General features: G+C 40.4%; 1 protein-coding gene across 12 annotated transcripts in view; it reads left to right on the top strand.

The window, feature by feature from the left end:
- The window catches only part of LOC134359513 (SRSF protein kinase 2-like), a 230,446-nt gene that overhangs the window by 139,180 nt on the left and 75,176 nt on the right, over window positions 1-16,090 (top strand). For all 12 annotated transcript variants that reach the window (XM_063072869.1, XM_063072866.1, XM_063072867.1 and 9 more), the window contains 2 exons: window positions 2,375-2,462; window positions 13,492-13,579. In XM_063072869.1, coding sequence (XP_062928939.1) covers window positions 2,375-2,462; window positions 13,492-13,579 — 176 coding nt within the window. The remainder of the gene's footprint in view (window positions 1-2,374; window positions 2,463-13,491; window positions 13,580-16,090) is intronic.

Below are 16,090 nucleotides of genomic sequence, written 5' to 3'. Positions count from 1 at the left end.
ATTTTTATCTGGCTTGCACGTGGAAAAGATTTGCAAAAGAACTTGCTACAACAGCTTTTCACATTTAAACATCAAACAATGTTTAAAATTTACTTCTTTTGGAAGTACCCCTGCTGGCTCCACCCTGTGCAATCCCTATTCAACTGGCTGCATGCACAATAAAAAGTGCATTTGTGCATCCAGTTCTGTCATGGGGTGAAGTATAGAGTATTCTGTCAGTGGAAGATATTTATGCACATCAAAAGAAATTGCATTTGATTGGTTCCAAATGGAAAGTTGCATTTGATTGGTTCTGAACAGACTTGAAGATTTTGCTCTCACCTGCCTACCACTTCTAAATCACTGGTTAAAATGTTGAAAAGCAGAAAGTTGCTGATGCTAGAACTATTTAGTGGCTTGAGAGAAAAACATTGGTGTGTCAGGTTAAATGATCTTTCTCCAGGCATATTAATTTTCAATCTCAGGTTTTTATTGTACCATAGCACTGAAATAATATTAGTCATCAGTCTTTATATCTTTCTTTCTCAGTGCAACCAGACTATCCTCTGTCAATGTCGGAAATCCATTATTTAGCTTAGCAGAATGCCTGTGCTTGGTTCTGATCTTAAGTGTACCTGATGAGCAGAGCTCCTTTCGCAGTTATTTCTCTTCCAACCTATTAATTCTAATATCTTCTCAAAGACTTTTCTTCCGTAATTTCAGAATTTATTCTTTCTTCCTCTACATTATATTCTGGTCTCTATATCATATCATTTAAAATATGTATGGGGAAGCAAGCTAGGAAAATGTGTAGGTTTTTCAACTGTAATGAAAGGACCTTGTTAATTGCCAGGATGTTGGGCTGCTGGGCATGAAATTCAGTGGATAGTTACAATAGGGAGGATGGTCTCTTTATTTGAAGGGTAATAACAAGAGGAAAGAGAATATTGCATGGAGGATGGCAAGCGACCAGTGGTTGAGAGTTTGGGAAGTAGAAGCCGTTGTTGGTGAGAAGCATTGAGGGGAAAGACCATGTGAGAGTGGAGTTGGGTTGGGTCCAATACCAAATAGTGAAGCATTTTTCAGATTGGAGGACCATTCTATGAATTAACAAAAAATAATGTATGGATATTTGCAGTCATTGTGGCCGCTCCAGCCTCCTGCTTAGTGCATTTTTTAAAATCCTAACAAATTGACCAATGTGCAGTTTGAAGCAGCCTCACAAGGGCATTGTGGGTGTCTAAAATGTGAATTATCCTTCATCCTGACAGCAAGGCCATTGCGTAAATTGAAAGCATTGCCACAACAACACTAGTGGAATGAGACAAATTGGATTTGTTGTCTTTTCATGACTTAAAAAAAAAACTCATTCAAATCTCCAGTACCCAGAGTAATCCTAGGTTAATGGTGGCTTCCATGAAAATGTTGATAACATTGTGTCTAAACCTGCTCAGCTTTCTTCATAGTCATAGTCATACTTTAATGATCCCGGGGGAAATTGGTTTTCGTTATAGTTGCACCATAAATAATAAATAGTAATAAAACCATAAATAGTTAAATAGTAATATGTAAATTATGCCAGGAAATAAGTCTAGGACCAGCCTATTGGCTCAGGGTGTCTGACCCTCCAAGGGAGGAGTTGTAAAGTTTGATGGCCCCAGGCAGGAATGACTTCCTATGACGCTCTGTGTTGCATCTCGGTGGAATGAGTCTCTGACTGAATGTACTCCTGTGCCCACCCAGTATATTATGTAGTGGATGGGAGACATTGTCCAAGATGGAATGCAACTTGGACAGCATCCTCTCTTCAGACACCACCGTCAGAGAGTCCAGGTCCATCCCCACATCATCACTGGCCGTACGAATGAGTTCTGTTGGTGTCTGCTACCCTTTTTTCACCAGCACCTTCTTTAAAGTATTCAATGTTTCTTGTTCATCTTTAACTAGAACCCAGTCATTTTCATTCTCAAAAATACACTTGCTGATCAACACTAACTACTTGTCTGGATCTGTCGCTTATAAAAACATTTCTTCTCTGGTGTCAAATGACTCACCAGTTCACTTTCTTGGTGATTCCTATGTGAGTGTCTCTTTGTCTTTTTTCTTTGAGTCTTCTAAAATCAGAGAATATCCTTTTATTCCCTTCATTTTCAAAACAATTCTAACCACTGAACATTAAATATTTTCCAAAATTAAAACAACAGAAGCAGGCAGTACTCCACATATTATGCATCAGCTGTAAAGAAGACAGACTTAACATTTCAGGTTCATTTTTCTTCCTTAGATTGATTTCAGATTTCCAGTCTTTAAATATTTTGCTTTTGGATTCCAGTATTTTTGATAGAATGCTCCATTTTTAAGCTTGATTACTTTTTCATTTGATTTCTTTTTAAAGTGGAAAACGATTTGTTGCCATGAAAGTGGTAAAGAGTGCCCAGCACTACACAGAAACAGCTCTGGATGAAATTAAGCTACTCAAGTGTGTAAGTATTACTTCATTAATACTATTGAAAAAATAATCTTTTGCATTTGCTGTAGCTAGCTTACTATTTTATAATTTGGGAACTTCATAATTTGATATTTTGGTACATGTTGACTCCAGTTGCATATTTTTGTTGACGTCAGACCATATGATTTCCCACTGATAGACCTGCTAACAATCGGAATCTGTGCTGCATGTTTCATGGATTTTCATTTTGAAGTACAAAGGCTATTCATTCACATATAATTGCATGATTTTTTGACCGTTAATCAAATGGAAATTTATTTCTATTTTCTTATTTTTGCAACTAATACAGAATTGTTCAAGGCAATAACAATCTTTCTCTGGAAAAGAGTATAGTCAACGATTGGGCCGAGACCCTTCATCAGGACTGGAGAAAAAATAATGAGATAATGAGGACTCATCTTTGTTTCTTTCTCCAGTCCTGATGAAGGGTCTTGACCTGAAGCATTATCTCTGCTCTTTTCCACAGATGCTGCTTGGCCTGCTGAGTTCCTCCAGCATTTTGTGTGTGAGTTGCTTGCATTCCCAGTATCTGCAGATTTTCTTTTGCTTAACAGTCTTTCTCTGGCTGTTTGGATTTAACATTGATTAATTACAGGGTACTCCAAGGCAAGACTGGCAATCCTCAGATTTACATATTAATTGTGATTTTTGAATTGAATTGGGAACTGAGATTTTTTTAGCATGGGGAATTTTGATTTTTTTCTAAAGCAATAGACTTCTAAAACATTGCTCATGTTTTCCTTTTGTCTGGAGTTTATGCTAAATGTGCTTTTGCTGATGACCTTCTTGCATCATAAGGTCAGAAACCATAATGCCGTCATAAAATCAGGGATATTCCCTGAGGTTGCCATTATCTAGTTCCACTGCAACTCTCCAACAAAGAAAAAAGCCCATCATTCCTGCATACAGCAAGACCCAGGTAGCAATTTGGGCATAGGTGTATAAGTGACCAAAGCGTGAAAAATGACCACCTTCAAGAAGAGAGGACTTATTTGCCTATCCTTGACATTTACTGTTGAGTCCCTCACTATCATTATTCTGGAGTCACCTGATACTAACCTGGGCCAGCCACACAATCACTGTGACTACAACAACAGTCAGAGGCTGGCAAGTAAATTGCATCGTATTACTGAACACCTTGTTGTGAACTTCAAGGCACAGGTCAAGAGTATGTCAAGTATTTCCTCCTTGAATGTACAGTATGTTAACAATCTACGTGAAGCTAAACACCATCTACAAAATGCACTGCAGTATTCCAGCACTTTCCACACCCTCAACTTCTACCATTAGGAAGGACAGCAACAGGTACACACTGATAACACCATGTGCAAGGTTTCTCTCCAAACTGTACACTATCCTGACTTTGAAAGATATTAAATCAGAATCAGGTTTAATATCACTGGCATCTCATGAAATTTGTTGTTTTGTAGCAGCAGTGCAATGCTGTAGATCTTTTTTTTTGATCGAGGGATGACTGCGCAAGCATGTGGACATCAGCAAGTTAGACCAGTGTGAAGAGTTTAAAAGGAGACAGCTTTATAGAGCGGGTGTCGGAGGAGCGGGCAATGGAGTAGAGGTAGACAGAGTAGGAAGACTTTGGCTCAACAGTGCTTCAGCGATAACGGGTCAAGGTGAGTTAGGTTACCTGTGAAAAATAGAAACAGCAAGTATGTCTGTGAGGCCCGTGTTCTGTGCTGCGTGTCAGATGTGGGAAGTCCGGGAGACTCCCAGCCTTCTGGAAGGCCACATCTGCGCCAGGTGCATCAAGCTGCAGCTCCTTAGGGACCGGGTTAGGGAGCTGGAGCTCAATGACCTTCGTCTGGTCAGGGAAAGTGAGGAGGTGATAGAGAGGCAAGTAGTCACATCGGGACCTCGGGAGACAGATTTGGGTAACAGTCAGGAAAGGGAAGGGCAAGAGTCAGATACGAGAGAGTACCTCTGTGGCTGTCCCTTTAACAATAAATACTCCTGTTTGAGTACTGTTGGGGGGGATGGCCTACTTGGGGGAATGGGGGAAGCAATAGTGGCCGTGCCTCTGGCACAGAGTCTGGTCCTGTGGCTCAGAAAGTTAGGGAAAGGAAGCAGGCAGCAGTAATAGGGGACTCTATGGTTAGTGGGTCAGACAGGCAATTCTGTGGATGCAGGAAAGAAACACGGTTGGTAGTTTGCCTCCTAGGTGCCAGGGACGGGATGTGACTGATCACGTCCATGATATCCTGAAGTGGGAAGGTGAACAGCCAGAGGTCGTGATACACATTGGTACCAATGACATAGGCAGTAAAAAGGAGAGGAGGTCCTGAAAACAGACTATAGAGAGTTAGGAAGGAAGTTGAGAAGCAGGACCTCAAAGGTAGTAATCTCGGGATTACTGCCCATGCCACATGACAGTGTGTATAGGAATAGAGTGAGGTGGAGGATAAATGCGTGGCTGAGGGATTGGAGCAGGGGGCAGGGATTCAGATCATTGGGACTTCTTTTGGGGCAGGCGTGACCTGTACAAAAAGGACGGGTTGCACTTGAATCCGAGGGGGACCAATATCCTGGCAGGGAGGTCTGCAAAGGCTACAGGGGAGAGTTTAAACTTGAATTGCTGGGGGGCTGGGAACCAAACAGAAGAGATAGAGGAAGGGGCATTTGGCTCACAAATAGAGAAAGCTTGTAGACAGTGTGAGAGGGTAGATTTAGATGTGTCTATTTTAATGCAAGAAGCATCATGAACAAAGCGGATGAGCTTAGAGCCTTGATCAGTTCTTGGAGCTATGATATTGTGGCCATTACAGCGACTTGGATGGTACAGGGGCAGGAATGGTTACTTAGAGTGCCAGGCTTTAGATGTTTCAGAAAGAAAGGGTGGGAGGCAAAAGAACTGGGGGCATGGCACTGCTGATCAGAGATAATGTCATGGCTGCAGAAAAGGGATTGTCTACTGAGTCTTTGTGGATGGAAGTTAGGTACAGGAAGGGGTCAATATCTCTACTGAGTGTTTTTTTATATATAGACCACCCAATAGTAACATGGACATCGAGGAGCAGATATGGAGACAGATTCTGGAAAGGTGTAATTATAACAGGGTGGTCGTGGTGGGAGATTTTAATTTCCCAAATATTGATTGGCATCTCCCTAGAGCAAGGGGTTTAGATGGGGTGGAGTTTGTTAGGTGTGTTCAGGAAGGATTCCTGATACAGTATGTAGATAAACCTACAAGAGGAGAGGCTGTACTTGATCTGGTATTGGGAAATGAACCTGGTCAGGTGTCAGGTCTCAGTGGGAGAGCATTTTGGAGATAGTGATTACAATTCTATCTCCTTTACTATAGCTTTGGAGAGGGATAGGAACAGACAAGTTAGGAAAGCGTTTAATTGGAGTAAGGGGAAATATGAAGCTATCAGGAACTTGGAAGCATAACGTGGGAACAGATGTTCTCAGGGAATTGTACGGCAGAAATGTGGCCAATGTTCACAGGATATTTGTGTGGCGTTCTGCATAGGTACGTTCCAGTGAGATAGGGAAAAAATGGTAGGGTACCGGAACCATGGTGTACAAATGCTGTTGAGAATCTAGTCAAGAAGAAAAGAAAAAGCTTACAAAAGATTCAAAAAACTAGGTAATGATAGAGATCTAAAAAATTATAAGGCTAGCAGGAAGGAGCTCAAGTATGAAATTAGGAGAGCCAGAAGGGGCCATGAGAAAGCCTTGGCGAGCAGGATTAAGGAAAACCCCAAGGCATTCTACAGGTGAAAAGCAAGAGGATAAGACATGAGAGAATAGGACCAATCAAGTGTGACAGTGGAAAAGTGTGTATGGAACCGGAGGATATAGCAGAGATACCTAATGAATACTTTGCTTCAGTATTCACTACGGAAAAGGATCTTGGCGACTGCAGGGCTAGAAGCATAGAAAACCTACCGCACAATACAGGCCCTTTGGCCCACAAAGCTGTGCCGAACATGTCCTTACCTTAGAAATTACCTATGGTTACCCATAGCCCTCTATTTTTCTGAGCTCCATGTACCTGTCCGGGAGTCTCTTAAAAGACCCTATCATATTGGAGGGTAGCTAATGTAACCCCACTTTTTAAAAAAGGAGTGAGAGAGAAACCGGGGAATTATAGACCGGTTAGCCTGACATCAGTGGTGGGGAAACTGCTGGAGTCAGTTATCAAAGATGTGATAACAGCACATTTGGAAAGCGGTGAAATCATCGGACAAAGTCAGCATGGATTTGTGAAAGGAAAATCATGTCTGATGAATCTTATAGAATTTTTTGAGGATGTAACTAGTAGAGTGGATAGGGCAGAACCAGTGGATGTGGTATATTTGGATTTTCAAAAGGCTCTTGACAAGGTCCCACAGGAGATTAATGTGCAAACTTAAAGCACATGGTATTGGGGGTATGGTATTGATGTGGATAGAGAATTGGTTGGCAGACAGGAAGCAAAGAGTGGGAATAAACGGGACCTTTTCAGAATGGCAGGCAGTGACGAGCGGGGTACCGCAAGGCTCAGTGCTGGGACTCCAGTTGTTTACAATATATGTAAATGACTTAGACGAGGGAATTAAATGCAGCATCTCCAAGTTTGCGGATGACATGAAGCTGGGCGGCAGTGTTAGCTGTGAGGAGGATGCTAAGAGGATGCAGGGTGACTTGGATAGGTTAGGTGAGTGGGCAAATTCATGGCAGATGCAAATTAATGTAGATAAATGTGAGGTTATCCACTTGGTGGCAAGAACAGGAAAACAGATTATTATCTGAATGGTGGCCGATTAGGAAAAGGGGAGGTGCAACGAGACCTGGGTGTCATTGTACACCAGTCATTGAAAATGGGCATGCAGGTACAGCAGGCGGTGAAAAAGGCGAATGGTATGCTGGTATTCATAGCAAGAGGATTCATGTACAGGAGCAGGGAGGTTCTACTGCAGTTGTGCAAGGCCTTGGTGAGACCACACCTGGAGTATTGTGTGCAGTTTTGGTCCCCTAATCTGAGGAAAGACATTCTTGCCATAGAGAGTACAAAGAAGGTTCACCAGATTGATTCCTGGGATGGCAGGACTTTCATATGAGGAAAGACTGGATTGACTAGGCTTATGCTCTCTGGAATTTAGAAGATTGAGGGGAGATCTTATTGAAACGTATAAAATTCTAAAGGGATTGTACAGGCTTGATGCAGGAAGATTGTTCCCGATGTTGGGGAAGTCCAGAACGAGGGGTCACAGTTTAAAGATAAAAGGGAAGCCTTTTAGGACGGAGATGAGGAAAAACTTCTTCACACAGAGAGAGGTGAATCTGTGGAATTCTCTGCCACAGGAAACAGTTGAGGCCAGTTCATTGGCTACATTTAAGAGGGAGTTAGATATGGCCCTTGTGGCTAAAGGGATCAGGGAGTATGGAGAGAAGGCAGGTACAGGGTTCTGAGTTGGATCATCAGCCATGATCATACTGAATGGTGGTGCAGGCTTGAAGGGCCGAATGGCCTACTCCTGCACCTATTTTCTATGTTTCTATATCTGCCTCCACCACCATCGCCAGCAGCCCATTCCATGCGCTCACCACTCTCTGTGTAAAAAAAAACAAACAAACAAACTAATTAACTTACCCCATGACATCTTCTCTGTAGCTACTTCCAAGCATCTTAAAACTGTACCCTCTCGTGCTAGTCATTCCAGCCCTGGAGAAAAGCCTCTGTTTAAAAAAAGTTACTGAGGGACTTATGATGTTTGACATGTTATAGTGCATTTACTAGGTTTTCCCATTGTTGTGAAAAAATCGATCCTTCTCCATATTGCTCACTGCTTTTTAGTCACATGTTTGAAGAGACCCTCTCTCCTTGGGTCTCCAGAGCATCACTGGAGGACCATGGACCCTACTCTCCCATTCTTCTTTCCCAGGATAGATTTAATTGTAGAACAATTCCCAACATTTCTTCCAGACACAATACATCACTGCTTTGATAGAGATCAACTTGAAGTCTATTCATTTATCTATTGATTTATTCAGTTTTCAGCATGGAGCCATTTATTGCCCATCTCTTTCTCCCCTTGAGAAGGTGATAATAATGGCTGACTTGTAGCGGAGTGAAAAGCTTGAGCATATTGACATTAAGAAAGAGGATGTGCTGAAGCTTTTGGAAAGCATCAAGTTGGGTAAGTCTCCAGGACCAGATGAGATGTACCCCAGGCTACTGTGGGAGGCAAGGGAGGAGATTGCTGATCCTCTGGCAATGATCTTTGCATCATCAATGGGGTTGGGAAAGGTTCCGGAGGATTGGATGGTTGCTATGTTGTTCCCTTATTCAAGAAAGGGAGTAGTGATAGCCCAGGAAATTATAGGCCAGTGAGTCTTACTTCATTGGTTGGTAAGTTGATGGAGAAGATCCTGAGAGGCAGGATTTATGAACATTTGGAGAGGCATAATATGATTAGGAATAGTCAGCATGGCTTTGTCAAAGGTAGGTCGTGCCTTACGAGCCTGATTGAATTTTTTGAGGATGTGTCTAACCACATTGATGAAGGTAGAGCAGTAGATGTAGTGTATATGGATTTCAGCAAGGCATTTAATAAGGTACCCCATACAAGGCTTATTGAGAAAGTAAGGAGGCATGGGATCCAAGTAGACCTTGCTTTGTGGATCCAGAATTGGCTTGCCCACAGAAGGCAAAGAGTGGTTGTAGATGGGTCATATTCTGCATGGAGGTCGGTGACCAGTGATGTGCCTCAGTGATCTGTTCTGGGACCCCTTCTCTTTGTGATGTTTATAAATGACCCGGATGAGGAAGTGGAGGGATGGGTTAGTAAATTTGCTGATAACACAAAGGTTGGGGGTGTTGTGGATAGTGTGGAGGGCTATCAGAGGTTACAGCGGGACATCGATAGGATGCAAAACTGGGCTGAGAAGTGGCAGATGAATTTCAACCCAGATAAGTGTGAGATGGTTCATTTTGGTGGGTCAAATATGATGGCAGAATATAGTATTAATGGTAAGACTTTTGGCAGTGTGGGGGAATCAGAGGGATCTTGGAGTCCAAGTCTGTAGGACACTCAAAGCTGCTCTGCAGATTGACCCTGTGGTTAAGAAGGTATATGGTGCATTGGCCTTCATCAACCATGGTATTGAGTTCAAGAGCCGAGAGGTAATGCTACAACTTTATAGGACCCTGGTCAACCCGCACTTGGAGTACTGTGCTCAGTTCTGGTCACCTCACTATAGAAAGGATGTGGAAACTATAGAAAGGGTGCAGAGGAGGTTTACAAGGATGTTCCCTGGACTGGAGAGCATGCCTTATGAGAATAGGTTGAGTGAACTTGGCCTTTTCTCCTTGGAGCGATGGAGGATGAGAAGTGACCTGATAGTGGTGTATAAGATGATGAAAGGCATTGATCGTGTGGATAGTCGGAGGCTTTTTTCCAAGGCTGGAATGGCTAACATGAGAGGGCACAGTTTTAAGGTGCTTGGAAGTAGGTACAGAGGAGATGTCGAGTTTAAGTTTTTTACGCAGAGAGTGGTGAGTGCGTGGAATGGGCTGCCGGCAACGTTGGTGGAGGTGGATACAATAGGGTCTTTTAAGAGACTCCTGGATAGGTACATGGAGCTTAAAAAAATAGAGGGCTATGGGTAACCCTAGGTAATTTCTGAGTACATGTTCGGCACAGTATTGTGGGCTGAAGGACCTGTATTCTGCTGTAGATTTTCTATGTTTCTATAATAATTAAAACTATAAATTACAATGAGAAGTATATTTGGAAAAAAAGGAAATTAAATTAATGCAGAAAAGAGAGGAAAAATACTGAGGTAGTGTTTATGGGTCCATTTTCCATTCAGAAATTTGATCATGGAGGAGATGAAGCTTTTCTTGAAACATTGAGTCTTCAGGCTCCTGTACCATCTCCTTGATAGTAGCAATTAGAAGAGGGCACGTTGCCGGCCTTCCATTGCCACTTGATCTAAACACTGGCCCCTTGCCCAACAGCATTGTGGGAGCACCTTCACCAAAGAATTAAATAATAATAGTAAGTACTTTATTGATCCTGAGTGGGAATTGCTTTTGTTGCAGCAGCAACATTTAAAAACACACTTAGCAGCGTGCAGACTTTATTAATAATGTACAGAATAATAATATACACAATAATGCACTAATGTGCGATAATAATATACGAAATAATTAAGCAGAGACTATTGCACTGTGTGTGTGTTCTCCTGTCGCACAGAGATAAACTGCTGTATATGTTTATTGCTTTTGGTAGGAAAGAATTTCTGTAAGAATTCTTATGACAGGGAAGCTGTATAAGTCTGTTTGGAAAAGTGCTCTGCCACTTATTCAGTAGGTTATGGAGAGGATGTCCGAGATTGTCCAAAGTGAATAATAGTTTGTTTAGTGACCTCCCCTCCACCACTAACTGAAGAGTCCAGATCGTAGCCAAGGACAGATCCTGCCTTGATGAGTTTATTTCGTCTTTTTGCATCACCAGCAACTATGCTGCTGCTCCATCATAAAGCAGCAAAGAAGACTGCAGTCGCTACAATAGACTGGTAACAAAAAAATCTCCAACATCCTGTTGCACACATTGAAACCATATGAAACCGAGTCTGATCATCCCCTTCTTGTAAATAGCCATGGTGTTGGTTTTCTGGTTAAGTCTGTTGTCATTCTACAGTCATTCTGTAAGGCAGCTCATTGCCTTTCTTCCTTACTTGTCCTCAAATGAGTGGCCATAAATGCTGCTCTTTCCATTGACAGCCAGGTCCTATAAATGGAATTAAAAATGTTGCACTTCCAATTAACTTTGGCTACCGTGGCGCATGGCCAAGTGGTTAGGGCGATGGGCTTACGATCTGAAGGTCATGGGTTCGAGTCTCAGCCAAGGCAGCGTGTTGTGCCTTTGAGCAAGGCACTTAACCACACGCTGCTCCAGTCCACCCAGCTGAAAATGGCAAATGCTGGGGTTAACCTCGCGATAGACTGGCGTCCTATCTGGGGGGGGGGTATCTTGTACTCTCAGTTGCTTCACGCCACAGAAACTGGCATAAGCACCAGCCTGATGGGCCACAAGGCTTGGGACAGACTTTAACTTTTTTAACTGCACATTTAGTGACTGACCCAAGGTGAAGCTTATGTGCTTCACTGATTTGGAAAGGTATTCTAAACTTGTTAAATACCATTTATACAGATTTTCAAAATTATTAAGATGCAAACAACTTTATTATCTCTCTAGCGCCTACTAGTTCATACTTTTTGTGTAATAAGGTTTTTTTTTACTTATCTTGCTTTGAGATTCTCAGTCTTTGGAGAAGATGCTTGTATTTAGTTTGTTACTTCCTCCCCCCACCCCCCATCCAGACAACCTCCTTTGAGGCTTTTTATGTTTAAGCTCAAATGTATTGTTATTCAGCCATAGACATGTATAGAGTTAAATGAAATATTGTGCCACTGGGGCAACATTTCCTCATTTTTTTTACAGCGATGCAGACCAACTATCACTCTAAGCAGGAAAACCGCATGGCACTTTCAATAATTACTTTTATAATATGCATCTATGAATATTGAGAATGAAAATTGAAAAATCACATACTTTGGTTTTATTTATTAATTGAAGGGTATAATAAAATACAGTATAACAAAGAAAATCTTTCACATTTCATAAACTTCATCTCATCTGTCTTTATAACAAGTTCATTGCCTGTAAACACTGTTCAGATTAATTTCGTATCCAGATAAAAGATACATTATAATCCTCATTAGATCATCCAAATGTTCCACTGCTAGTTGGTTTATGAATTTACATTAGATTGAATTCATAAGACTGAATCCATATTCACAGTTAGCACTAGAAGCTTGAAATGTTCCAACAAAGTCAACAAGAATTGACAGTTATTCATGTTCTTTGTTTCTATACTCCAAAACAAAAAACAATTGAAAGGAAAACAAGGGAACCGAGAGATGTGTCTTAGTCCATTCTTACTTTAAGTGAGGCATGCACGTATCACGTGGTTGCGTGATGTATGCCATCTACGTATTTGTAGAGATAACCCGCAATACGTTATGTGAACAACATTGAATGCTTAATTAAACAATACATTTACAATATTACTCAAATATCACTGAAATATTAAATACAGAACACTCTAAAACAATCTCTTTTCCAAATTCAAAATCAGTTACATTTGCAGCAGCAACGGGGTCAAAAGCTTGCTATTCTTCTAACTCATTGTCAGGAAATCTATTATCCAAGTGATTACACAGGACTGAAGAAGGGTCTCGGCCCAAAACATCGACTGTTTATTCATTTCCATATATGCTACCTGACTTGTCGAGTTCTTTCAACATTTTATGTGTGTTGTTTTGAATTATCAGCATCTGCAGACTTTCTCGTGTTTATGATTTGAAGCAGCGGTTTATTTGATACCTTAAAGGATGTTCCTATTAGGAACAATGTAGGTCTTGTTTTATTGTCAAAATCACATTTTTAAAGTCTTTTTGGACAATTTCACAGTGCTCTGCAATAATAAAATTAAATATGACATCTATTTTTGAGGTTAATGTGTTTCTTTGTATATGATGCAGACAAATGAAAATATAGCAAAAAATAATAACTGTAAAAGTGTGATATTGCATAGGCAATGTATCTTTATGTATCTTTTTCATGTGTAAGAGTTTACTTTAAAGTTCCTTTGGTATTTAAATGTTATTGAAATTAAGATCATTAACTGGCATTGATTTTTGCAATGTATTTGATTCTAATGAGAGTATAGTAGGGTTACAGATATAAAACTAACAGCTATTTCAAGCAGTTTTACCTCTAATTGTATTGCATTTGATCTTCTGTTTATTTATGGATATTTAGATTGTTTTGTGAACTTAATACCCTAAGAATTTATGAAGTAAGTTTCTATATTAGAAGAATAATATTTATGCAATTTTCCAAGTATAAATTAGTATGTGGCTAAATAAATTATATTTACAATATGTTTAAGTATAACAGATGATATTCTGTTTGTTTTAATGTTCCCAGGTACGAGAAAGTGATCCCAATGATCCAAATAAGGACATGGTGGTACAATTAATTGATGATTTCAAACTTTCGGGCATGAATGGAATACGTATCCTTTTGTGATTTACTTTTTGTGGTTCAAAATATATAGCATCCTTGTAAAGGTCCTTCAGAAATCTTTTGTTAAATATAGGGTTACTATATTTGTACATTCTTTTAAATTGTCATGTATAAACTTGCCTTTAAAGTTCTGTTATAATCAAGACAAAACATTAGATAGAATATTTTGAATTGTGTACCATTCCCCCACAAAAAGCCTTTGTCTATGGCTGTTGATGGTACGTTTGAAGGGTCAATTATAGAATTCTTATTTTATAGTTTTAAAAAGATGTACACTATAGAAACAGACCCTTCAGCCTACAGTGTTTATCCCATCCTGCATGCTCAGCTATAGTACTTCCACATGGCTGCATTAGTTCCATTTTCCTTCAGGTATTCCTCATTCAAGTATTGGTCCAGATGATTCTTGAACATTAATATTGTTCATGCTTCCTACCCATCCTCTGCAGCTCAATGCAGATACCAACTAGTCTTTGTATGAAAAAATTACCGCTTTAAATTTTCTCTCACCTGAAGTCTATGCTTTAGATAATTCTGCCATGGGAAATTTTCACTGGCTATCTACTTTATGTATACCTCTTAATAATTTTATATTCCTATATCTTTTCATCTCTCAGCCTCCTTCACTCAAGGGAAACAGGCCCAGCCTATCCACTCTCTCCTGATAACTCAAGACCTCCAATCCAGGCAATATCTTGTGAACCTGCACCTTCTCGAGTGTAATCTCATCTTTCCTACCATGTGGCCTAACCAACATTTTATACAACTGTAGCGTGATGCTTCAGTTCTTTGACTCAGTACCTTGACTGATGAAGACAAGTATCTTATCTACCTGTGTTGCCACCTTGGGGGAATTATGTACTTCATCAACAGTCTGCAGAGACTCGCATTTAGTCTTTACGATGTCCTCTGGTTTAACTTCCCAAAATGCATCACTTAGTACTTATCAGAATTAAATTCCATCTGCCATTCCCTTGCCCACTATTCTAGTTGATCAGCATCCTTTTGTAACCATAGACAATCTTCTTCACTATCTACTGCTAGTGATGCCATCTGTATTTGCTTTTAGATTATTAATATGTATATCAAACAATAAAGGACCAAGCATAGATCCCTGTGGCACATCATTGGTTATAGGCCTCCAACCTACAAAACAACCCTCTTGCCCTGAATTCCATGTGTTTTAACCTTCTGGATCAGTTTACTGTGTGAAACCTTGTCAAAGACCTTGCCAAGATCCATGTAGATAGTGTTTACCGCCCTACCTCATGACTGCAATTAGTTACCTCTTCAAAGAAAAGATCAGTTGGATTTTGAGGCATGATTCCCCCCACACAAAGCCATGCTGACTGACCCCATTCAGTCCTTGCCTTTTCAATGTGAATAAATTCCCTCAATCCTTTACAATGATTTCCTCACCATTAATATAAGGCTCCCTTGGCTTATCTCTGTTGCTCTTTTTAATTAAAGGGTACGGCATTAGTTTTCTCCAGTCTCCCAGTACCTCACCTATAGCTAACAAAGATATAGAAATCTCTGCCAAGGTAGGAGCAATCTCCTGCATTGTTACACACAACATCCTAGAGCATACCAGATCAGGCCTCAGGGATTTATCCACCTTTTTGCCTTTCAAAACCACCAACACCTCCTCCTTTATAATATTATATGTTCCAGGTTATCACTGTTCCCTCTCCTCAACTTGATAACTTCAATTGCCTTCACCACACTAATTACAGACAAGAAATATTCTGCAATACCCATGTTTCCATACATAGATTACCACACTGATCTTTAATGAGAATTACTCTCATCCCAGTTACTATTTTACCCTTAGTATATTTATAGAATCTTGTAGGACTCTCCTTTTTCTTATCTGTGAGGAGTACCTTATCGGCTCATTTTACCCTCCTAATTCCCCTCTTAATGTATTTCTACATCCCTTGCGCTCCTCCAGTTGATTTCAGCTGGCTATACCTGACATAGGTTTTCTTCTTTTTCCTGATCAAACTCTTCATATTCTTCATCACTCCTGGTTACCTAATCTTGCAGGCCTTGCCCTTCACTTGAAAAAGAACAAACTGGCCCTGACTCTTTATGTCTTAGTTTTCAAACCCTCCCACTTGGTAGCAATCCCTTTACCTGCAAACTCAGAAAATCTGTGAATTCCTCTCTGATGCTATTGAAATTTGCCTTCCAATTGCCAATATATGATATGAATTTGGGACAAGTTCTTTTTTTACTCTAACTGTCTTGATACTAATAGAATTGTGGTCATTGGTCCTAAAGAGTTTACCCGTTAACGCATCACCCTCTTGGTGAGCTTTATTTTCTAAGATGAGATTGAGTGTAACTCATTCTCTGTTGAGACCATATATATATTGTTTCACAAAACTTCTGGACGCACTTTAACTATCTCATCTAATCCCCTAGTGATCCCAGTCAATATCAGGGAAGTGTAAATCACTGCCTAGTACAAACTACTATTCCTACAACTGTCTTT

The sequence above is a fragment of the Mobula hypostoma genome, chromosome 20 (genome assembly GCF_963921235.1).
Source record: "Mobula hypostoma chromosome 20, sMobHyp1.1, whole genome shotgun sequence".
Classification (NCBI taxonomy): Eukaryota; Metazoa; Chordata; class Chondrichthyes; order Myliobatiformes; family Myliobatidae; genus Mobula; species Mobula hypostoma.
Note: the sequence above shows the minus strand (reverse complement) of the source record. Positions and strands in the feature narration are given on the sequence as shown.